Source organism: Lissotriton helveticus, chromosome 1_1 (assembly GCF_964261635.1).
Source record: "Lissotriton helveticus chromosome 1_1, aLisHel1.1, whole genome shotgun sequence".
NCBI classification, from domain to species: Eukaryota; Metazoa; Chordata; class Amphibia; order Caudata; family Salamandridae; genus Lissotriton; species Lissotriton helveticus.
Window position 1 is genome coordinate 1,652,409,017 of NC_136057.1, and position 25,823 is coordinate 1,652,434,839.

The following is a 25,823-nucleotide window of genomic DNA, read 5'->3' on the forward strand; positions in this document are numbered from 1 at the left end:
TGGTTTCACCTCTTGAGTCACTGCTGAGAATGAAGGCTTGCTTGCAGATGGGTTTTACAGAATGAGAAAACCACACGTTGTCGTTCTTTTCTTTCCTGCCCCATATTTATGTGCAAATGTTGATGAACTCAGAAAATCAAATTAGATTCAACCATAGTTTGCATCTAATTTGGCATCCAACAGGATACTCGAAAGGAGGCTGTTGAAGTTTGTATCCTTGAATAAGCAAATATGTACATGTTCCATTGCCCAATATGCTGTAATACACCCCAGGAATGCGATTTCATGGTAAGATGCACTATACTGTTCCTGCTGATAAAAAGCCTTGTGTGACTTTTAAATGGTTTATGGCTCTCCTTCTTGACGAATGAAATTTTCGATTTGTATGCCCCCCCATAGCTGATCTGATGCAACAATATTGGCGTAGTACTTACTGATGTTCACGTTTGTGGACATCTTCCCAACCAGTAGAAACTGCAGTGATTCCTCCATACCCACACAACTGCTGTCTGTGACTAGGTCATTGATAAACCCCATGGTATTTTTTGCTGTTGTATATTTATTTTTGTGTTGGGAGATTCTTGAAAATAACCCATGGTGAAAAATAGAATTGCTGATCTTGTTTGCTTTGGCTAGTGTCATATCTTCCTTGTGATTGGTCGATCCATCACAGCCATGTTCTTTATGTTGCCAAAATCTACTTGCTTTAGATCAGGGGTGTACATTGTTTTTCCATATGGGCAAATGCCATAGAAGATTGTAGAAAATCCATATAAAATGCATTTAATTACAGTGCATATAATTACCAACAGAGTTGTGGTCCACCATTGAAAGCATAACTTAAGATATTCAGAACTAAGCAAGACTATATAATGTTGGAAGTGGATGCAACTTGTGTCCCTTGAATTTTCGCACATTTAATTTGTGATAATGCGCTGCCAGCCTTCTAGATTGGCTCATAAAAAAACTTTATTTTGGCAGCCTGTATGTCTTCCCTGTTGATAATTGCTACAGAAGATAAGAAACTAGAAATTTGCTGAGCATGGCTGTCTTGTATTTATGCAGCACTTGTTCAGCATTCATTGTGCTCTGAAGTGGGTGCAAGGCGACATGGAGATCAACAAAACACTTCATGGGCTGGGAATTTATATTACTCTATTAGTCTTTAAAGTGTTGCAATTCCAACGTATGCCAAATTTGAGTATTTACCAAAGTTTAAGGTTTTAACATAACTCCATCAGGGTGAAAGAGGTGACTTAACGTTTATTAGAATTGCAGGTTCATAGCGGTTGAAGCTCATTTGTCATCCTAGGGCCACCATAGCTGTTAAGTTATACCGTACATATCTGTACTTGCTGCTTTTAGAGTATTTTAAGATAGAGAGAGGTACCCCTTATTGGCCAGGGGAGATAGGGTAAGTTACCAGTGTAAAGGGGGTGTTCCCAGGGCTCACAAGTTAAGCACAGATAATCTAACTATTATACAAACATTTCATTTATTGAGAAATTTTCTGAATTAAAACAATCATTGCACAATGTTATCAACAAATTTTAAAAAAACATTGTATAAAAACAACAATTAACAACAACACTTATTGTAAAAAGGAACACAAAGTAAAATTGTCCACAAGGTTGATGACAGTTAACAAGATATCATTATGACCCGCATAATTGTGACAGACAGAGAACTACATGACATAAAATTCATCAATTCTTATTTGAAGAAGATTTGTTGAGGGATTGTACTACTGGGTGCGTCCCTCAACAAATCTTCTGTTTCAAAATATTAATTTCTTTTATATAAGAAACAGGATCTCAGAGAAACAATTGGATGTACAAATAAGAATTGATGAATTTCATGTCATGTAGTTTTCTGTCTGTCACAATTATGCGGGTCATAATGATATCTTGTTAACTGTCATCAACCTTGTGGACAATTTTACTTTATGTTCCTTTTTACAATAAGTGTTGTTGTTAATTGTTGTTTTTATACAATGTTTTTTTTAAATTTGTTGATAATATTGTGCAATGATTGCGGTTTTAATTAAGAAAATTTCTCAATAAATGAAATGTTTGTATAATAGTCAGATTATCTGTGCTTAACTTGTGGGCCCTGGGAACACCCCCTTTACACTGCTTTTAGAGTATGACAGGTACGTAAATGTGCCTTCGATTGCTGAACACCAATATGTATCTATGTAGGTAAACGTATCACAAAGCTGGTTACCCGTTTCAAAAAAGGTGAACAGAAACCAGTGTTGCATCATGATTGAACAAATTCCAACTGACCATAATACATTGGTACATTGTCTTCAATGCCATGTCAGTGGTCTTGGAGAGATTGTGGACTGGCAGCACCTATGAACAATGAACCCTCTACAAGAGGAGGGACAGGACAGCTATCTTGCATCTGCAGTTTCCCCACTGTTTGGGGTTACATAAAAAAAGCTGTATTGCCTTTTCTCCTGCTTGCAGATTTATACTGGGTTATATCTTAGCTTTGACTTAGGTCAACTTTCTCCTTTATTTATGGAAGCTGTTAGTGTTCTTAAGTCCCCTTTCCCACCCCAGTAGACTTACCTGTTTTGTTGTATGTCTATAGATTAGATGCTGTCCAATTAGATTTAGACCCTCGCCTTCCCGCGTGACAATTTACATCTTGTCTCCAGGTCTTTGGTGTCAGAAACAGTAATAATTTATTTCCTGTGTTTTGCACTCTCAACACAGGTTTTCGATTGCTAATGTCAGAAGCCAAAGAAGTGGGACAAATAAAGGTCAAAATGGCACAGGAAAACCTTCAGTTTTACGAGCTGCCTTACAGAGAAATGGAGAAAGTGAGACAGGTATGGGGACGTGCAAACCCTAGAGGGCCCGAAACCTGTGTGACCAAGTGGAGCACAAGCACTCCTGAATCACAGTTCTTGACAGGTACTGGAGACCTTCTGGAGACGATGCATTAGAGATGTGGAAGGCACCTACATACTTACATACATATCTACATACTGGACAATAAATGCCAGAGGAACTATGAAGATCGAGCCAACGCTGCAGATTTTTTTTTTACATGTCATTTGTTGAAGTTTAGCAGCCAGGTACTACAAGCATGCCTTTATTTTGAAAAGAGCATGTTCTAAATGGAAAAGGAACTTCATCCTAATTACAACCCCTGTTCAGACTTTTTTCCTTGAAACAAAAATGAGCTTGGCAGCAAAAAAATGTAATGTGCGTGTGCTGCGATCTTAACTCATAATATTGGGGTCTGCGAATGTTTCTATTTTTATTTTTTATAAATCTTTTTATGAAACAGACATCGGTATAAATAAGATAATACAGAGGATCAGTCAGTTTATACATTGCAATAAGCACAGGAGGAAAAGTATACAGTCATTACATAAGAGAGGAACGTTACGGGGAGGGTGGGTCATCTCGTTCATTACATCGAGGCGGTGCACAGATCTCTCCTCGGTAGGTATTCCATGGGCCCCATATACGGGACCACTTTTTGGGGCATCCCCTTGCCAAGTACACTGTCTTCTCTCTAAACATGCACCAATCAAGGTTCCTTTCCCAGGCTTCTAGTGTGGGTGAGTGTGTTGCCCCCTGTAGTTGGGCAATATTTCTTTTCTTTTTTATTTACAAACAATAAGAGAGAGAGGGAGAGTCGTGAACACTCTTAGTCCCCAAATTATAATATGTAACAACAACAAAAGAGTGTTCCTGTTCTGGTTCAGGTGGAAAAAGGGCACAGAGCACAAGGAAACAACAAAGCCCAATAGGTTTGTTAGGAAAGCCCTCACTCACCGACCTGGTCGGTGACTTGCTTCATCATCGGGCCCCACCGGGTGTGACCGAATGTCACCCCGGTGTGCTTCGACGCCAGAGTTACTGCGGAGCTGGTTTTCGTGATGGGAGGGCTATGTGGAAAATTACGTGAATAGTGTCAAGTGGTGAGATTAAAATTGCCTTGTATGTGTCAAAAATTTAATTTTTAATTTTAATCAAAGACCATCAAGGGCAAGGTTAAAAAATGTGTAGGTGAGTAGAGCCAACTAATTGGATGGTCTTACTCCCTCTAGCATTAAGTGAATATGTGAATGGTCGACATGGACATGTTTCAGCCGGTGTGGTATCATTAACCTGGCATTCGTCAGGACCTATGGTGTTAAACCTCGGCGGTATGGGCACTCTAAGGCCCACCCTACCAGAGGGCTTGAAAGTTAAAAGATCTGTGAAGTGCACAAAAACACAGAGGCGGGCTTCACCACCCGAAGGTAGGACGCACACACCTCCAGCCTCTAAAATTTAGAGACTAAAAATAAAAAGGCACCTGTGAAGGTAAGAAAACACAGACAACACAAGACAAAAGAAACATAATTAGAATATTTTGTCAATTGATTTAGCCAGATTCAGTCTATTTCTAGTGCTCATAGTGCCAGGGTGCACCACTCATGCAGAATAGCAGAGGTGCGTGGCTCTGCCGTTGGCTGAGGCTACACGATAAGTCATATTGTTAATATGGTGGCACTGTCAAAGTAGATTGCCAATTTTGCAAAATCTAACTGTGTAAGTGCACAGGGGAGGGTATTGATACGTGAAATGAGGGCGAAATGGCAGTGAAAATAAACACGCAACATTCTGTCACTCATCGATCAATGGGCCAAATGACATCCTATTGATAGAAATACAGGAGATGGAATCACAATTTAAAACAACTGTGACCGGCTACAAAAAGAAACTAGATGAGATCAATCGTGAAATGAATGAATATAAAGAAAACCTATTGCAGTCTAAACTAACCAAATTTCAGAAAGACCTTAAGAAATTTGAATTCAACAAAACTTACCCTTACGCTGACCCTGATTATACAGCACCTACAAAGGGCTTGAATGAATCAGATGCAACAGATGATAATTCCTCCAATAGTAGTGGGTCAAGCACAGGCTCATACAAACGAGGAGGGAGACGAGGCAATAGAGGCCACAGAGGCAATCAAAGATTCCAGAACCACAACCAAGCACCAAGTTGGGCAATGGCACCACATGCCGGATACGGGCCGCCACCATTCCCCTTTCCACACCCACAATTCCCTATGATGGGTTGGAACCCAGGATGGCATCACCCTCCTCCTCCTCCCCCCCAAAACCAATACCAGCAGCCTTTTTTAGAACGGGGCCGCAGAGGCAGAGGGAGGAACAAGAGAACCCCCAACCAAGTCTCCTGGCAAACAGACGAAGCTGTCGGGAACCGCACGAGGAGCCAGACACCACAACCAGGGGCCAGCAACCAACAAGTCTAATCACCAACTTGTCGGATTTGGAACTCACACCCACGGAACAACGAGTATTAGAGAAAGGACTGGGGTTTGTGCCTACGGCTCGTCCTGATAAATTTAAATTACATTGTGAACTCACGGATTTTTTCCGCAAACTAAAACTGAAGGCCTTTTTTGAAGGTAAAGAGGATCCTGATGCAGAAATGCGTAAGGGAGATACTGGCCTGAGACCAAAATCGACGTTTGTACCCCCTCCGCACACTGTACCAGCTGCTATTACAGCTTTCGAACAAGCAGTGTTCTTGGATTTGGAAGCATGCCCTGAACCGCACCACTTTGGCAACTTCAGCGCCGAGGAGTACCGGGCACTTGATAAACTAAAAAACAACAACGCTATTACCATCAAACCAGCCGATAAAGGTGGCGGCATCGTAATCCAAAATATTAGGGATTATGAGAGGGTATGTGAAGAATTACTGAGTGACACCAACAATTACCTACCACTTACCACAGATCCCTCCCCTGAACTCCAGAATCGTATCACCGATCTGGTCCAGGAGGCCGAATCCAGGGGTCATATATCTAAAAATGAAGCAGACTTTCTTTCGAGGAGTAATAAAATTATTCCATACTTCTACACACTCCCGAAGACTCATAAAAATAAATTGCCCCCACCTGGACGCCCAATTGTGTCGGGAATCGGGTCCATTTTAGAACCCCTGTCAACCTTTTGTGACCAGTTCTTGAAACCAATTGTGCAAAACACACCGACATACCTCAAGGACACGAAAAGCCTGCTACACCAACTGCAATCAATCTCTTTTGAGCCAGATACCACCATCTTGGCCACCTTAGACATTGAGAGCCTATATACCAGTATCCCGCAAGATGAGACTATAACGGTACTAAAGGCCGCCCTGCACTCTACCACTTGGGAATATAACACCCCCAGAGACTTCATAACTGAATGCGCCACCATCGCACTGAAAGAAAATTTCTTCGCATACCAAGGGCGTCTCTTCCTACAATGCTCGGGGACCTCGATGGGCAGTACATTTGCCCCCAGCATAGCGGGGTTGTATGTCGCAGACTTCGAGGCTAAAAACATACTGTCTATTAACAACCCGTTCAGCAGAAATATCACATACTGGAAAAGGTATATTGATGACGTGCTGCTCATCTGGAAGGGCAGCATGGAAAGGCTAACGGAGTTCCTGAACTGGCTTAATACTCTTAACAGATACCTGAAATTCACCCACACCGTGAGCACTACGGAGGTGGTGTTTCTTGATGTGGTTATCACTAAGAGTGGAACAACCTTAACTACTAAGACTCATTACAAAGCTACAGCTAAGAATAACCTGTTGCAGTTCTCTAGCTTTCATCCTCGCCCGTTAAGGGAGAATCTCCCGTATGGTCAATATTTACGGATTCGCCGGAACTGCAGCAACTTAGTTGATTTCAAAACCCAATCAACTGTTCTAACAGCTAAACTGGCACAAAGAGGCTACCCAACCACCTACTAAACAAAGGCTTCAAACGTGCACGGAATCAACCACGGGAAGCACTTCTGGAACCGACTTCGAAAATAACAACAACAGAAGTCCCCCTCACGTGTGTCACCACGTACGGTGCACTATCCAACCAGTTGAAAAAATCAATAAACAAGAACTGGAAAATCGTCACCAGCATCAAGAAGGACTGGCAAAAACCACTGTTTTCCTTTAAGAAAGGGCACAGTCTCAAGGATGCTCTGGTCCACACCAGACCTAAAATACTACCTGCAACCCCGATGAGGAGTATAACTGACACTTGGAACCTTCCTAAAGTGACGGGCCACTTCCCTTGTTCAAACTGCTCTGTCTGTCACCTAACTACCCCGACAAAATCCTTGACTCTGGAACCCGGTAAAACCTGGTGGCAGAAAGCCCACACTAACTGTAACTCTGTCAATGTCGTGTACCTCGTCACCTGCCCATGCTCACTCCGTTACGTGGGTATGACAACCCGTAAAATAAGGCTACGGATATGTGAGCACAGAAGTAATATCAGGTGCAAAAAAGCCACGACAAGAATGAGTGACCATTTCCTCCAGACCAATCACACCACCAACGACCTGAAATGGACTGTGATTGAACAAATCGTTGGGGGCCCCAATATATCTGAGAGACTGTTTGAAAAGGAACAGCGTTGGGTGTATCGCCTTGGCACCCATACTAATGGCCTTAATGATGACATTCCTTGGGGTTCTGTTCTCAAATAAATGACTGAAATGAATATCTGTTATCCCAAGATCTGTATCTGTTCCCACCAACTCCCTTTGTCTGCTACGGTGTTACTTTAACTTTCTTAACTTTCCTAGATCAGTTTTTACCACTCCACTGGTCTTGATTACACCCATCCTGAACTCATGAGCCAGTTATACTTTTCACTGACTCTGATTATACCCCTCACGCACACACCAAATTGCGCTCTTGTGTTTCCATCCGTGTTCAAGTCTCACCTCGTCTGCGCATGCGCATTACGAGTAGTGTCACTATCCCGAATTCCGAAGGAAATCATGTCTGCGCATGCGCCTCAATCCGCGCGTAATTCCCGGAAGTGAGTAGCCTGCCCGGACCAGGCTAGCAGTCTAGCCCTGGAGTACATCCTCAACGCATGCGTGGTAGGAAGGCTGAAACTCCCGGAAGTGGTGTCGCGCCTTTTTCCTCACCGGCAACGCATATAACCGCCTTCACCCTTCCCAACCGGATCGACGAGACCCGGTCCTGAGGGCGTGTAGGCTTATCTGCAGGAGACGGACGCCGTGGGCGTGAGTACGAGTCCGGCTGAGAAACCATTCAGAGCTAAGTAGTGTTAACTGCTGCTTGACCAGGCTTTGGTGTCCCTTTTTCTTCCCTCTGTTTTGCTTTGCAGGATGTGCCAAATGCGCCGTCCCCTCCCTCCCGCGGTCTATGGGGTGGATTTTCATCCCTGGTGAAGTGAGACCCTCCCTCTTTCTCGCCACTTCTTGACTGCTTCATTGCTGACTGGCCACTGGCCATTTGGCCCATTGATCGATGAGTGACAGAATGTTGCGTGTTTATTTTCACTGCCATTTCGCCCTCATTTCACGTATCAATACCCTCCCCTGTGCACTTACACAGTTAGATTTTGCAAAATTGGCAATCTACTTTGACAGTGCCACCATATTAACAATATGACTTATCGTGTAGCCTCAGCCAACGGCAGAGCCACGCACCTCTGCTATTCTGCATGAGTGGTGCACCCTGGCACTATGAGCACTAGAAATAGACTGAATCTGGCTAAATCAATTGACAAAATATTCTAATTATGTTTCTTTTGTCTTGTGTTGTCTGTGTTTTCTTACCTTCACAGGTGCCTTTTTATTTTTAGTCTCTAAATTTTAGAGGCTGGAGGTGTGTGCGTCCTACCTTCGGGTGGTGAAGCCCGCCTCTGTGTTTTTGTGCACTTCACAGATCTTTTAACTTTCAAGCCCTCTGGTAGGGTGGGCCTTAGAGTGCCCATACCGCCGAGGTTTAACACCATAGGTCCTGACGAATGCCAGGTTAATGATACCACACCGGCTGAAACATGTCCATGTCGACCATTCACATATTCACTTAATGCTAGAGGGAGTAAGACCATCCAATTAGTTGGCTCTACTCACCTACACATTTTTTAACCTTGCCCTTGATGGTCTTTGATTAAAATTAAATTTTTGACACATACAAGGCAATTTTAATCTCACCACTTGACACTATTCACGTAATTTTCCACATAGCCCTCCCATCACGAAAACCAGCTCCGCAGTAACTCTGGCGTCGAAGCACACCGGGGTGACATTCGGTCACACCCGGTGGGGCCCGATGATGAAGCAAGTCACCGACCAGGTCGGTGAGTGAGGGCTTTCCTAACAAACCTATTGGGCTTTGTTGTTTCCTTGTGCTCTGTGCCCTTTTTCCACCTGAACCAGAACAGGAACACTCTTTTGTTGTTGTTACACAATATTTCTTTTCACCAGCATGAACCCTAGCATGACCCACTGTGTCTGGTGAGTGTTTAGGTCTGTGGGTTCCCAAATATTTAGGAGGCATCGTCTTGCCTCCGGGCGGAGACAGACATGTAACACCTCAATGATTGTGTCGTGTATCTTGAGCCAGAAAGAGCTGATATGTTTTCCTTCCCAGATAATGTGCATGAGCGTTCCCATAAGACCACTGCGCGGCTTGCATTCTCCATTGTCTGACCACCCCTGTGTACTAAACGGGGCCCCGTAATGTATATTCTATGAAGGATCTTAAGCGGTACCAACTGCAGGTGCGCTGGGATAGCAACAACTCCTGGGAAACACTGCTATTTGCTGGTCCTCATCATCTAGTTCAACCCCACCTTGCACCCACTTATTCCACAGTGTTTGGAGGGGGTCCGTCATGTGGTTTATTAACAATTATAAATTAAGAAAATAGTTTTATCGGGAAGGTGACTGTCTAAAATTCTGTCCTCCATGGGAGAAGCCTCTGGAGGAACAGTCCCATTAGGCAGAGAAGACTGAAGAGAGTGTAGGACCTGTGCATAGCGGAAGTGTTCTGTGTCTGCCAGCTCATATTCAGTCTGAAGCGTGTTGAAGGACTTAATCCCTCCACCTACCCAGCCGTCTTTAATATACGAGATGCCAATAAGGTCCCACCTGTCGAACCCCTTTGTTTTCCACAAATCAACCAGTTTTCAGAGTCCCAAAGTGGGGTGGCTACTGTTAATCTTTGTCTCCATCCAAAAGAATTAGTGGCGTTGTGCCAAATTTGAATAGAGTGTTTAGTGGGGCCAGTTAAAGTAAATCGTTTAGGTCGAGACTACAATGCTCTATTGTAGTTGCCACCTGGAAGAAGCCATCTATCCATGGCGAAGCCAGGGTCATCAGAGCGACCATATGTGCCATAGTTGACGGCTGCAAGATGAGATCCCCAATAGTATTTTTTGATATCCGGCAGGCTAATGCCTCCGTCATACCAATGTAGCGTCAACTTACTCGGGGTAATTCGAGGTTTACCGTCCCATAGCAGGTTCCTCTGTAGGCCTTCAATCTCCTTAAAATAGCGTGCTGGAACTGGGTCATGGGTGTTCTGTAGGGCATAGAGGAACCTCAGTAAGGACATCATTTTGAACAGGGCGGTCCTGTCCAAGAGGGAGAGGGGAAGCGACTTCCAACTGGCAATCTCATTTTCGAGTTTACGTAGAGGGGGAAGGAGGTTTTGGGCATAATGGACCGAGGGTTCAAGTGAGATAAAAAATCCCAAGATATTTAAACCCAATGGTGTTGATTTGTATTGGGCAGTTTCTCGGAAGGACAGGTGGGTCTCCCCTCAAAAAAATACAGGGACTTTCCTCAATTGACGGCAAATCCAGAGAATCTACCGAACACTGCGAGAATGTCCAATATCACTACAAGGGATTTCTTAGGGGAGGCCAAATAAAGCAAAATGTCGTCCGCATAAAGTAAGATGCGGTCCTCCTAGCCGGGGGACCATCGCAATCCCCGTATCATAGGATCCCAACGGATCCAGGCTGCAAGCGGTTCCAGGGCTAGGGAGAAAAGGAGAGGGGACAGCGGGTAACCTTGATGAGTTCCCCGACTAAGCAGGGATGTAGCTGATAATTTGTTATTTACCACCACTTGTGCCAGAGGTTCAGTAAATAAGAGACGTACCCATTGGATGTATTTCGGGCCGAATCCCATCTTTGCCAAAACTGCCCAGAAGTAAGGCCACTCAATGGTATCAAAGGCCATGGTCGCGTCCAAGGACACGATCACTGCTGGCTCTCGGAGGGTATGGGCTCTGTCTAGTACTCCATGGACTCTGCGCAGCTTCAGGGCCGTGTTTCTATGTGGCATGAAGCCGGATTGATCTGGATGCACTAAACCACTTATCTCTTTAACCAAGCGATTGGCTAAGAGTTTGGCTTATATTTTAGGCTCAGCGTTTAGGAGGGAGATTGGTCTGTACGAGGTACAATCTGTTTTGGGTTTTCCTTCTTTATGAAAAGTGACAATGGTAGCTATCCTCTGCTCCCTGGGCAATATTCCTGCCTCCCTGGATTCCTCAAACATAGATTTCAAATATGGGGCAAGTTTATCTGGTTGTGGTTTGTATAGTTCAATTGGGACCTAGGGATTTCCCTGAGTTTAAGGAGCGGATTGCTTGTGCTATCTCATCCACTGTCAAGGTACTGTCCATATAGAGACGGTCTTAAAGGGAGCGGCGGGAAAGCTTAATGTCTCGCAGCAATTCCTGAGAGTCCATCTCAGTGTGTGAAGTCACCGTCGTATAAACAGTCTGGAAATGACTGGGAAACCTGTCCACTATTTCCTGCGGCTCCGTAATAGAGATGCCTCCTCCCACCTTAAGCTCTGGGACCAGCCTGCTCACCCACTCTGTTGGACTTGGCCCGTAGGGCAGGTTCACCCCTAAACTTTTTGCTTTATGTGTGACCCTGCGTCAGTGATTTTTTGGGTCTCTGCGCACTTTTCCCTGGGTCCCAGAGTGAAAGTGCGTGCGTGTAGCATGGCTGGCCTGCCCTCCCATAGGAATGCATGGGGAATGTGTGTGTCCCTGGTAGTTCCTGATGCGTGGGGAGTGCAGGCTCGAGTTTAGTATGTGTAAACTCGTGAGAGTGAATGCTGCGAGATGGTATATGCGGCATGTATGTGTCTAGAAGGGAAGTGCTACTTCTGGACATTGATGTGCGTGTGCTGTGAGGGTGCTGGAGAGTGATTGGCTGGAGCTGGCTGGCATGCCAGGCTCCAGGAAGTCTGGATGGGTCTGCCCGGTGGTGAGTGGGAGATTAGCATGAGTGATGTGTGGGAGGAGTGTACCTGTGTCCTGAATGGGCTGGGTTTTCCCCACACAATGCTGGCTCCGCCCCCCTGTGGTGTGTCTAACGACCCTAGCCTCCCCAGTGAAAGAAATGGGTGGTTGGGCCATCAAGAGTGCTCCAGAGCCAGCTGCAACTGGTTTTCCCCCACCCTGCACCCTTAGACAAAGGGATTTTACAGTATAAAGAAGGGGCTGTGTCCCCATGAATGTGTTCTTCTTTTGGATCCTGCCAGAGGGGGCTGTTGCTGCTGCTGGGGCCAGGAGGACCGCCACTTGGGGTGTCTCCCTGCCTGGAGACCCAGTGTGCTGGCTCTGGCCCAGCCTTGCCCCCCTGCCTGCCCTGAGGAACTTCTGCTGGGCTTATTAGCCCCCAGCGCCTGGGAGCGCTTTTTATTGCCTTTTGGCGCTTGAGAGCGCTTTGTGGCGACCCAGCGCTTAATAGCGCTTTATTTGCCACTTTAGCGCTGGGAGCGCTTTACTGGCCCTTATAGCGCTTGGGAGCGCTTTGTTCGTGAAGGCCGGTGCCCACCCGGCATTGCCCGTGTCAGTGATTTATCGGATTCACGAGGGAGCCCACTCCTCGGATCCTGGGAAGCCGCCTGCCTGCCTAAGAAGCGAGCCGCCGCGGCGACCTGGAAGTGGTAAGAGGCCCGGCCAATCCCAGCGCGGCCCAGGAAAGGCCGACCGGAAGTCCCGCCTCCTCAGCCGAGCCGGGAAGGGAGAAGCTGCCGGCCGGGTCCCCGAGGCTCCCCGAGTGAAGAGGAGAGCCCCGGGACGAGGGGAAAGGAGCCCCGCCGCGAGAGGAGCCGCCCTGCAGCCCAGAGCCGGTGAGTGTTGCCAGAAGCGAAGGGAGGGGCGCCGGGACACGTTGTCGGTGTCCGCCCCCCCCTGCCCCCTCAGCAGCGCGACCTCGCGCCCTTGTGGTTAGAGCCAGAGAGGCTCTTAGGGGGCATTTCTGGGCAATTCGAGTCCCCAAGAGGGGGACTCCAACCCGAGCGAAAGAGGCTCTTGCTGCCATTTGTCGTCGTCCTGAGTCCCCAGAGGGGGGACTCACCACAGAAGCACCCCCACGTGTTAGAGGGTCCCCCGGGAGGGGCCCCCACAGCCCAGCGAGGCTGCACCTGTGTTGTTGGAGCCCAGAGAGGGTTCCAAGGTGGCATTTGTTTGTTGGCGCCACGAGGCTCCAGGCGCTAATTGTTGAGGAGCCCAGAGAGGCTCCTGGGGGCCATTTGTTCTTTGAGCCCAGAGAGGCTCTGAGGGTGCCATTCCCTCGTTTTGGGGCCCAGAGAGGCTCCAGCCCTTTTGCGTTGCGAGCCCCAGAGAGGCTCGAGTGCCCATTCTGTTGAAGAGCCTGAGAGAGGCTCAGGGCGCCATTTCTTGTCCAGGAGCCCAGAGAGGCCCCACAGTGCCACAGTGGTGGTTCTTGAGCCAGAGAGGCTCCAACGTTGCCCAAACTTTCCCTGCACCAGTTGCCCAGCACTTTGTGGGCAACTGCGACGTTTAGGCCCTGACATTGGGACACAGGGACTGTCACAGGTGGTGACTGATCTAAGTTTTGCGCAATGTTATTGCTACTCCTCTGAATGTTAATGCATCATGTGTTTTGTTTTTACACCCCTACAGGTATTGTGATGTGTAGGTGGTTGTTTTCTCCCTAGTACAGGTGGTGCTAGTGAGGTCCTGTTACCAGTGATTACTGGTTGTATGCTCTACTTTTATATTGTGTGCTACACTGATTTTAATTTCTGAAAGTATTATTTCTAAAGGTGCTGATACCCCTGACAGTGGTCCAAGTGGCCCTGTCCTGTGCAATATCCCTTGTAAATTCCGCCCGTGCCTGTTGGCACAGTGTAACAAGATGTGTGTTTTATCTGATGTATATTTATTATAATACAAAGGCTATTTTTATATAACCTTGTGTGGAGTTTTCCTTTGTGGTGGGCCTTTGGTTGTTGTTGCTGGGGTGCGTGCGCAAATACTTAACTTACATCGCCTCCAAGTTTAGCCTTGCTGCTCGCGCCACGTTACCTAGAGGGTGAGTAGGGGTTATCTTGGCGTGTAACTCCCTTGCCCTGACTTGGGTGTGGTGGTCTCTGACTGACTTTGGCGAAAGCCCTGGCCAGCCAGGGATCCCATTTCCAACATTGGCGGCAAGCGGTGGGATAAGGATTTGTGTTTGCGTGGTACCACAGTAGCGGCTGGCCGCACTTCAAAGCTCTACATTTTTAGATAACCACATTTTGGGGATTATTGTTTTTGGTGAAATTCCATTGTTTCTTCTCCTGAAGAGTGTCATTTGATAATTGTGTTCAGTACATTTGTCCCCCGCCCTGCTTCCAGAGTTTGGTACCTGTGTCGCTTTTGGTCAGGTTGAGAAGTCAGGGGTGGTAGAAACTGCCTTACCGATCCGAGGGGAGGGTGTGTGTGGATGAATGGTGTGTTTTCCTGGACGCATGAGTGAGTTCTCTTTGATAAGGAGATTGTTGAAGTTTTGGAATTGTGTACTCTTACTTCAGATTGTTAAGTCCCCTGTGTTGCACGTGTCTGTAAGCATCTTGCCAAGATGGAGTCTGCTTTTAATGTCTGGGGTCTGTTTTTGCATGAACTGAGAGAGTTTTGCGAAGAGAGAGACATTGCAGTGAATGAGTCAGACACCCAGTCCCAACTTAGGGGTAACCTAATCCAATGGCAGAAGGAGGACTGGGAGCGTGAGCACAGTGCGGAGGGGGCCCGGGTCTCACACCATGAGGGTGGTGGGTCAGAGGGGAGCCCTGAAGAGTCTGAGGAGGAGGAAGAAGATGATAGCACAGGGACGCCAGCAGATAGTGAGGACCCCATAGATAGGGAGTCCCTTGCTGGGTCCAGCGTAGGAGGCAGCGCCTCATCCCTTTTCCTGTCCCCAGAGGAGCTGGAAGATAGGAGGAGAGAAAGGGAGCACCAGCTGGCTTTAGAGAAGCTCAGGTTGGAGCATGCCCAGGCTATGGCACAGCTGGGCATTAGAAAGCAACAGCTGGAGGTTAAGAAGCAACAGCTAGAGACCGAGAGGGTCTTAGCGCAGGAAAGGATAGAGGAGGCTGAGAGGGCCTCCACCAGAGGCAAAGTAGCTCTGGAGGGTAGACTATCCCCTGCGCGCATTGTTGAGTGTCTGGATCCCCCAGGGAGGGTTGGGTCCAGTGGTGGCAGCTATTTAAATCACAGTGTAGAAAGTCCCAGTTCCCAGAGTATGGTTCCTGTTTCCCCAGAGGAGGAGAATAGGTTGAGGTTTAGGAACCTTAGGAAACCATCTCATCAGTCTTGGGAAGATTTTGTGGATGACTGTTGTGTAGCCCTGTGTGATTGGGTACGGGAGCCCACGAAATGTGATTGGGACATATTGTTCGACATGGTTCTCAGAGAGCAGTTCCTTGGTGTTTGTTGTCTAGAGTTGCGCCAGCACCTGTTGAGTTTGGAATGCGCTGATCCTGATGAGCTGGCGGAGGAAGCAGACCGCTGGGAAAGGGCCAGAGGTTCTCTAGAGTCATTAGGGAGAGATTCCAAAAGTAGTGGTTCAGGGATCTTCCAGCCCAGCGTGGTGGAAGAGGCTCAGTGTAGCCCAGCTAGGTCCCAGGATAGCGAGGAGGGTGTAGGGGCTCACTGCCTGGCTCAGTGGAGCAGGAGTGAGGGGGAGACCGAGGTTCCCCAGACGCCCGAAGCCCTGCCTCAGGACTTGGATGGTTTCTGTAGGGAACACCAGGTTGGGGACCTAGGCTGCCCTGTTAGTCCATTTGAGGAAGATCTCCCAGTGAGTAGAGGACCTGGAGCGTCTGTAACCAGAGCTCCTATGGTTCTAGAGGCTGGCAGTACCGCTCCGGTAGGGAGGGTACAGGAGTCCAGCGTGAGGAGTGATTGGGGGATGAGTTCCCCAGTGGATGCACCAGTGGACCAGGGACTAGCCAGTTGGGCTAGATCTTTTTGGGGGGACCCGGGTGGCGCCACTTCTGGTCTGGGGGATCGTCCCGCACTGTCAGGTGGACAGAGGGCGGGAGATCTGCGCCAGACAGACAGTCACACAACAGATGTGTCAGTTGTTAGCCTCAGGGGGATTGTGTGTGAATCCCCAGAAGTCCTGGAGTGCCAGGCAATTGTTCCACCAAACGTTTTAGACCGGAGGTTGGAAGGCCAGGTTCAGGATCAGCCTGACCTGAAGGGTAGGACGACTGTAACCAGTGTCCTGACCGGTTCTTCTTCCAGAGGAACTTCTCCAGGTGGGAGAGGGCAGACCTCTGGAAGGGGGTGCAGAGGGTGGGAGAGCCCACCTCTGACCCCGGTGCAGCCTGAGGGGTTAAACCCTGGGTTGGAATGGCGTTCTAGGTGTCCCCCTCGCACGGGGAGGAGGAACCCTAAAAGAAGAGGTAAGGGGGGAGAGCCTTCCCTGAGACTCCTGGTCCGCCTGAGGTTGTAGACCCTAGGCTGGAGAACCAGTGGCAGTCTGGCCCTGTCTTGCAGACAGGAAGAGTGGAGAGTGGCTACTATGGGCCTGGGGTTACTACCCCCCACTTCGTGAGTAGGCAGGAACCAGTGGCACCTGGGTGGCCTAGGGCCTGGTCCTGGCCGCGGACAGCTGAGGAGTACCAGTGGGGTAGCCCAGCTGGTCCTTACAGTAGCTTTAGAAGGAACCCTAGGGGTTCACCGTGGCATAGAACAGGAGGGTGTCCTGGCAGTGGCGGGACTGCGTCCGTGTTCTATCGCCCCAAGCAGGGAAGTCCATCACGGTGGTGATTGTTCTCCCCTGCGTTTTGGCTGGAAGGGGGTTGTGTTGGACTTGGCCCGTAGGGCAGGTTCACCCCTAAACTTTTTGCTTTATGTGTGACCCTGCGTCAGTGATTTTTTGGGTCTCTGCGCACTTTTCCCTGGGTCCCAGAGTGAAAGTGCGTGCGTGTAGCATGGCTGGCCTGCCCTCCCATAGGAATGCATGGGGAATGTGTGTGTCCCTGGTAGTTCCTGATGCGTGGGGAGTGCAGGCTCGAGTTTAGTATGTGTAAACTCGTGAGAGTGAATGCTGCGAGATGGTATATGCGGCATGTATGTGTCTAGAAGGGAAGTGCTACTTCTGGACATTGATGTGCGTGTGCTGTGAGGGTGCTGGAGAGTGATTGGCTGGAGCTGGCTGGCATGCCAGGCTCCAGGAAGTCTGGATGGGTCTGCCCGGTGGTGAGTGGGAGATTAGCATGAGTGATGTGTGGGAGGAGTGTACCTGTGTCCTGGATGGGCTGGGTTTTCCCCACACAATGCTGGCTCCGCCCCCCTGTGGTGTGTCTAACGACCCTAGCCTCCCCAGTGAAAGAAATGGGTGGTTGGGCCATCAAGAGTGCTCCAGAGCCAGCTGCAACTGGTTTTCCCCCACCCTGCACCCTTAGACAAAGGGATTTTACAGTATAAAGAAGGGGCTGTGTCCCCATGAATGTGTTCTTCTTTTGGATCCTGCCAGAGGGGGCTGTTGCTGCTGCTGGGGCCAGGAGGACCGCCACTTGGGGTGTTTCCCTGCCTGGAGACCCAGTGTGCTGGCTCTGGCCCAGCCTTGCCCCCCTGCCTGCCCTGAGGAACTTCTGCTGGGCTTATTAGCCCCCAGCGCCTGGGAGCGCTTTTTATTGCCTTTTGGCGCTTGAGAGCGCTTTGTGGCGACCCAGCGCTTAATAGCGCTTTATTTGCCACTTTAGCGCTGGGAGCGCTTTACTGGCCTTTATAGCGCTTGGGAGCGCTTTGTTCGTGAAGGCCGGTGCCCACCCGGCATTGCCCATGTCAGTGATTTATCGGATTCACGAGGGAGCCCATTCCTCGGATCCTGGGAAGCCGCCTGCCTGCCTAAGAAGCGAGCCGCCGCGCTGCCCGCGGCGACCCGGAAGTGGTAAGAGGCCCGGCCAATCCCAGCGCGGCCCAGGAAAGGCCGACCGGAAGTCCCGCCTCCTCAGCCGAGCCAGGAAGGGAGAAGCTGCCGGCCGGGTCCCCGAGGCTCCCCGAGTGGAGAGGAGAGCCCCGGGACGAGGGGAAAGGAGCCCCGCCGCGAGAGGAGCCGCCCTGCAGCCCAGAGCCGGTGAGTGTTGCCAGAAGCGATGGGAGGGGCGCCGGGACACGTTGTCGGTGTCCGCCCCCCCAGCCCCCTCAGCAGTGCGACCTCGTGCCCTTGTGGTTAGAGCCAGAGAGGCTCTTAGGGGGCATTTCTGGGCAATTCGAGTCCCCAAGAGGGGGACTCCAACCCGAGCCAGAGAGGCTCTTGCTGCCATTTGTCGTCGTCCTGAGTCCCCAGAGGGGGGACTCACCACAGAAGCACCCCCACGTGTTAGAGGGGCCCCCACAGCCCAGCGAGGCTGCACCTGTGTTGTTGGAGCCCAGAGAGGGTTCCAAGGTGGCATTTGTTTGTTGGCGCCACGAGGCTCCAGGCGCTAATTGTTGAGGAGCCCAGAGAGGCTCCTGGGGGCCATTTGTTCTTTGAGCCCAGAGAGGCTCTGAGGGTGCCATTCCCTCGTTTTGGAGCCCAGAGAGGCTCCAGCCCTTTTGCGTTGCGAGCCCCAGAGAGGCTCGAGTGCCCATTCTGTTGAAGAGCCTGAGAGAGGCTCAGGGCGCCATTTCTTGTCCAGGAGCCCAGAGAGGCCCCACAGTGCCACAGTGGTGGTTCTTGAGCCAGAGAGGCTCCAACGTTGCCCAAACTTTCCCTGCACCAGTTGCCCAGCACTTTGTGTGCAACTGCGACGTTTAGGCCCTGACATTGGGACACAGGGACTGTCACAGGTGGTGACTGATCTAAGTTTTGCGCAATTTTATTGCTACACCTCTGAATGTTAATGCATCATGTGTTTTGTTTTTACACCCCTACAGGTATTGTGATGTGTAGGTGGCTGTTTTCTCCCTAGTACAGGTGGTGCTAGTGAGGTCCTGTTACCAGTGATTACTGGTTGTATGCTCTACTTTTATATTGTGTGCTACACTGATTTTAATTTCTGAAAGTATTATTTCTAAAGGTGCTGATACCCCTGACAGTGGTCCAAGTGGCCCTGTCCTGTGCAATATCCCTTGTAAATTCCGCCCGTGCCTGTTGGCACAGTGTAACAAGATGTGTGTTTTATCTGATGTATATTTATTATAATACAAAGGCTATTTTTATATAACCTTGTGTGGAGTTTTCCTTTGTGGTGGGCCTTTGGTTGTTGTTGCTGGGGTGCGTGCGCAAATACTTAACTTACATCGCCTCCAAGTTTAGCCTTGCTGCTCGCGCCACGTTACCTAGAGGGTGAGTAGGGGTTATCTTGGCGTGTAACTCCCTTGCCCTGACTTGGGTGTGGTGGTCTCTGACTGACTTTGGCGAAAGCCCTGGCCAGCCAGGGATCCCATTTCCAACACACTCCCTCCTGTCCAGCCACGCTATGAGCTTCCCTGCTTCATCACCAAGGTCATAGATCCTCCCTTGTTCCCTACTTGGCCCTATCGGTGACTAGAGCCTTGTAGTTGTATTGCTTTAGGCTCAGTAAATGGAGCTTCTCTGGCGTCACCCCAGATTCCAGGTCACTCCCCAGTCTATACATTTCGGTTTCGATCTCTAGAACTTTTTTTTGTTTATCTTTTTTTAAGCCAGAGATCAATGACAAAGCCTGCCCCCGAATTACAGTCTTGAATGCTTCCCATAGGGTCTGGGAAGAGGACACGGACCCCACATTGTCGGAGAAATATTCGTCCATGGTTTTGATAAGGTCCTTACGGATTTTAGAGTTACGGAGGTGCCAAGGGTTAATCGGGGCTAATCTTCCTACTGTGCTCTGGTTAAGGATCATGTGGACCCATACTGGTGAGTGATCGGAGATGCCTCTAGCCAGGTCCTTGATTTAGTTTATGTAGGCGACTTGTGCAGCTGGTACAGGGGTCTGCAAATGTTTTTGTTTGAATATGGAGCTAGTGAGGCAACTTTTCTTCTATACTCAGTTTAGGCTATGGACGGGAAAAGAGGTGAAAGTTGGGGTTGATGGCTGTGCAAAATGAATGGAAAAACAACATACTTGTAAATTTTTTAGTACAATATTTTTTTCATGGCTTATCTAACCCTGGAAACGAAGTTAAAACTATTTATAATCCTAGACCTCAAACCATACCGCCATTGACCCACCTCCATGTTGGAACTAATAAAAGACAAATAACAAGACTGGAAGCAATGCAAGTTAAGAGTGAAGGATAAATCCTTCTAGTTCCCATTTGGTAAAGAAAAAGGTTTTCAGTGCTTTTCTAAAAGATAGAGGCTATTAGTCTTTGATCTAATAATCTTGGCAGCATGGTCCACCATCTGAGCACAGGGAAGATCTAATTGTCTCTTCACTTAAAATTGCCCGTTGCAACACAGAGGAGACCCAGACTGCTGTCTCCTTTCCCTGAAGTATTCGGGAGACCATGAATGCTCTTGCATGTCAGGCAATGCAGTTTGAACCCAACACACCAGCAAGTTAAAAAAAGTGAATGAAAGCCTAATGCTACTAGGTCCAACTCATGTTCTTTAAGCATGCATGGCTTAACAAGAGGTCTGTTTAAGGGGGGGTGGCTTGAACCCACTGAAGTAAGATGCAAGATTACTTCGCTTCTGGCCGAGCTCTGGTATCGTGGCCCATCCCGAGAGACACTCACCAATCTCGCTCCCCCATTCATCCCCCCAAAAACCACAATAGGGTTGAGACCCAATGTACCCCCTGAGCCCCAGACCTGCAATAGCAAAAATGGTGGCACGTCCCAGCCCGCCGATTTATCATTCCCCCAAAATGTTCGCATAGTTTGACTTGTTACTGGTTGACCTTACCTGGGGAGCAGCAGGTAGGTGTATGGTGGCGATGACCAAGTTGTGCAGACCTACATCTGATGCAGCACCAGACCTCGAAGCCTATTATCTTGCGGCCCAAATCCATTGCTAAAATCAATGCCTCCAGTCACAATTGCATCCTGGGGGAGATGCCTCTGGTGGAACCCTAATCTACACATGCTGCTCCACGTCCTCTTGACTCCCAAATGCCACGTCATAGTGGGATCTATGAAGCTGCAGGCCACTCAGCTCTGCTGGCAACGCTGTTTGGAGCATACCTGATACCACCTACCCTACTTTCCAGATGTACCACTGCAGGGCTAGGAGATCTCAAACAAGACTGGGGCATTGAGTTACTTGCCGGATTGGTCAACATTTGGCATAACCCAAGTTGGGGACCTTTACAGAGACAGAAAACTATTGTCGTTTAAAGACCTTTCAGAGGAATTTGATCTGCCCCATAGACAGTTTTATTGCTCCAAGCGGCTGTGGCGTCCTTGCGGAACCACTGGAGAGCCAGGAGATCAGAACCCCCAATCCATGAAAGTAGCCTGGTCTTCTGCACAACAACTGGTAAGGCCCGAGTAATTACTATCCTACATCGGGTGCATATATAAATACATCTCTGGAGGAACTGCACCTGAAATGGGAGGAAAACATGGCACTCCCTATCACAGACTGAACTACAATGCTAGCTAACACCTGAGCCGTTTCTCGCAATGCCAGATTTAAGTTATTCAACTTTTATTTTTTGCATAGGGTATAACTTACCCCAGGGAAAATTAAGCAAACGTTTGGAGCACTTGCTGTAGCATGCCCCAGAGCTGTAGAACAGGCAGCAGAAATTATCCACATGGTAGGGGCCTACCCTGCTTTAGAAAGACTTCTGAGAGGGAGTAGTGGCAAGTATCAATGAAGTCACTGAGAGAACAATTCCATGCACTCCACTGGCATGGATTCCTATGACCAGGTAAACACAAAGTGACCACTAAATGTGTGGACCTTGCACTAGTACTCTCGAAGCGAGAGATTACAATGCAATGGGAGGCCACCATTCACCCCAGGTAAATAAATGGAGGCAGGGACTCCTCCTATGGGCTGGATACGAAATCGCAGTGTTGTTTCAGGAGGTGAGGAGGGGGTCATAGCATGATAGATAAAGCCAGAGCTTGGGACGCCTTAGTGGAATGCCTGAAAGAGCCTGACAAAGATTCCGCTGACCGCTCCCTACTTTGTAAATGTAAATGTAGTTGAGCTTATATAGCGCACAGCTACCCGCAGTGGGTTTCCCGGCGCTTGCTTAGGGAACCCTTCCTGGTATTCCCCTGTGAGATAGCAGGGTATCCACAAGGTGAAAGTCAGGCATCCCGCCGCGAGGGGCCGTTGTGGAGATTAAGCAAGCTATTGCCCAGAGTCGCAGAGTGTGAACCCGTGAGTCGAGGAGGCACCAGGGCGAGAATTATCGAGTCCGTGGAATTTTGAGCCCAAGACCCGCCGAGGCAGGGAATTGAACCCTGGTCCAGGACCGATCTCAGCTTCCGGGTATGCTGCCTCTAACCCCTGAGCCACGCTTCTCCACGATCACGACCACGATCTAGGAGAAGCCTGAACTTTATTGGGTATGAATGCGAGACGCCTTGGATTGTATGCTCCTCTGAGATGGCATGAGTTGTGGCCCTCTACATCGAGAGGGAGATAAACTGTAATGCGTTCCTGAATTTGGTATGAGGCAGGGAATGGGCAGGTAAGGGGGGACAAGGGGTCGGACAGTTTACCAACTGTGTTAAAGACAGGTTGAATTCCTGTCAATATGTTGTATCGAACCATTATTATTGACAAGTACTGTCTATGATTGAGCTGACGCAAAGGTGCAACAAACATATTATTTCTGATTGTAATTTGGTCTTTGGTCTGAACCGCTCGGCTTATTATTGTTAGAAAACAATAAAAATGTGTTTAAGAAAAAAAAGAAGAGGTCTGTTTATGAACTTGCATGTTTTAATAAGTGACCAGGACGCAAAGATAGGCCCTATTTGTCTGGGAACTCAGCAGCTGGCGAGTAGACTGGTGCTGATAAGAAAAGATGGGTGCTTGGTTATTTCATTGTGAATCTTCAGGTATCAGTAGATCAAGATGAAAGTATAAATTAGCAACCTCCCTCCTTTGATACGTGTCAATATTCTGGCGATTAACATAAGTTACGTCTTACAATGATGCAACCTACTATGATTACTTATCTATTCTGGGAATCCTGTAGTTTGAAGCATGTCACCATGAGACAGCACACTGGCACTCTGCTGACATGAAACTCGCCATGATGCTCCAGTGACCTGCTTGCAAGTGCAGCAGGGCAGGGTGTTTTCCAGTGTTGTGGGCAGTGGGGGGTTTGAGATCTTCACAGTTAAAATGCTTTAGGGCAGGGTAGGGCTTACTTCAGATGGGACAGCGCTCAGCATTGTACATGTATTCTAAGTAAACCTCTGATGCCCTGACATTAATTGCTGCACCCTTTCTCAGTTCCGCAGAGATGTCATTAAGGCAGCCCCAGTGATCCTGCTTTCGCTACCACCATTTGCCAACTACCTCGTGTTTGTGTTGATGTAAGTAGAGACCGTGTGGTTGTTCTTAAAGACTGCTCCTTGAGGTCAAAATGATGTGTTGTGTACTTTTATTGAAGAAGGATTAGGGGCCAGATGTATGAAGCTCAAATGGGTTCGCAAACGCCGAAATTCGCAGAATTTCGGCGTTTGCGATCTCATTTGAGCAAAATGGTATGTATGTAGCAAATTTCAGTGCAAAATAAGGAATCACAAATTTGCGATTCCTTATTTTGCGATTGCATTTAAGGAATCTCAAAATTTGTGATTCCTTAAATGCAATGTATGAAGCAAAAAAAATGTGCTAATTGTCCCTAAGGAATCGCAAATTACCACCAACTTCAAGTTGGTGGTAATTTGCGAATTTCTTGAAAAATGCCTATTTTTGCATTTTTCAAAGAGCCATGTGATGCACATACATGCCCTTAGGGCATGTATGTGCACCACATGTGCACCCATGCTTATTTCAGGGGTTCAACAGGGTGTCCTTTGGACACCCCTGCACCCTTAAAATTATTCTCAATTTGCGATTAGCAAATTGCGAATCGCAAATTGAGAATAATTTCACATTCATTCCTATGGGCCTCCTGGCCCATAGAAATGAATGGGAAATTATTCCTTAATAGTGATTAGCAATTTGCTAATCGCAATTAAGGAATTTTAAGAAATCGCAAAAAAATAGCGAATTTCTACATACATACCATTTTGCAATTCTAAAATAGCAATTCCTTAAAAATCGCTATTTGAGAATCGCAAAAGTGTATCTTGATACATCTGGCCCTAGATCCGAATTATTGAGGACTAAAATCCTGCTAATGTTTTTGGTGTCTCTCTCTCTCTACTCCCTCTCCCATGCATATTTAGCTGTTCCCTATGTACTTGATGGACTATCCCTCATGCAATTGTTTTTGGGAAGTTCTTTTTATTTGGTTTTCATTATATACATGCCAAGGACAATATCATTATCAATTAAGGTTTACAGAAGAGCTTATACATGCAGTTGGATACATTACCATATTATCTGTTGACATTTGTACAGTCTAATGTTCTGCTTTGGTGTCCTGCCCTTATTCTACTCCCAGGTGGAGGATGCAGCTTCGGGTTGTATATTGCAGCTGTGACTGATCTCTATCCCTGGCATTGAAAAATGTAAGAATCAATTATGCAGGGAAAAAAATAACTGTAATTAAACTGAACTGGGACTACACTATGTATGGGAAGGATGCATAGTATTTGTTGTGGATAAGCATTACCGAGAGTTCTTGTTTGTGTTTACGTTGAGAGGGCATAAAGGGGACGTGTGTCAGTGAAGTTGGGCTATGGAGTTCATATCCGCCCTGCATTCCCGACCTATACGCTGTGCTCGCTGAGGTGGCTAGCTTGTTTATGCCCTGGGTTAAGCTCCTCCAGAGGGGCTTTGTGGGGAATTTGGTGATCACCGAGGGGACCCAGTGTGTTCTGTTGTATGCGTGAAGGTGTGTAAGTGTGTCGCCCACTGCATGGAGATGCGGCATTTACGGATGCCTCGAACTTCCTCGTATCATAGAGCATCTTCCTCCGATGCCTCCCATTTTGCGACTGCTCCTTTCCAGGCGGCCAAAAGGGGCCCGCCAGGGTTCTCCAGTGCATGGCAATGCTCCGTTTGGCCAATAGGAGTGCCAGAGGCGCAAACCTCATTTCGACTTTTTGTTTGCGATGCTTGAATATGCCTAATATGCTGGCTTCCCATATTGCGATGCCTATGAGCCCTTTTACCTCATGCAGTGTGGTGTGTATTATATTCCAGGAGGCATGTAGAGCTGGGTAGCTCCAAAACATGTGGAAAATGGGCGCACTGGGTTCTTGACATCTCAGGCATGAGAATGGCGTGTTAGGGTAGCATCGTTGAAGAATTTCTGGCATCAAATATGCATGATGTAAGATAAAATACTGTATGTTTGTAAATCTGTGGTTTCGGGATACTTTTTTGGGATACTCTAACGCTTGTTCCCATTCTTTGTCATGCGGTGGCCTCTGAAGCTCAACCTCCCATTTTCCACACAGGGGGCGAGTGTTACTGCATTGAGTTCTCAGATTGCTTTGTATATCCATGTCACTATGTGATGTCCTGGACCCATTTGCAGGATAGCATGGAAGACTGGGTGTGTTGCTGGTTCACTATCAGATATATGCCAGGTTTGGCAGCAATCCGCTACCAACCACCTTAACATGAGGAACGGACCTCTGGGAAGACCAGTAATGGCTGTCAGTTCTGCAAAGGGGAGCAGGTGA

At 48.0% G+C, this 25,823-nt stretch overlaps 1 protein-coding gene across 2 annotated transcripts in view; it reads left to right on the forward strand.

The window, feature by feature from the left end:
- Positions 1-25,823, forward strand: part of LETMD1 (LETM1 domain containing 1) — a 74,600-nt gene that overhangs the window by 10,546 nt on the left and 38,231 nt on the right. For both annotated transcript variants that reach the window (XM_078688850.1, XM_078688851.1), the window contains exons 3-4: positions 2,727-2,842; positions 23,473-23,555. In XM_078688850.1, coding sequence (XP_078544976.1) covers positions 2,727-2,842; positions 23,473-23,555 — 199 coding nt within the window. The remainder of the gene's footprint in view (positions 1-2,726; positions 2,843-23,472; positions 23,556-25,823) is intronic.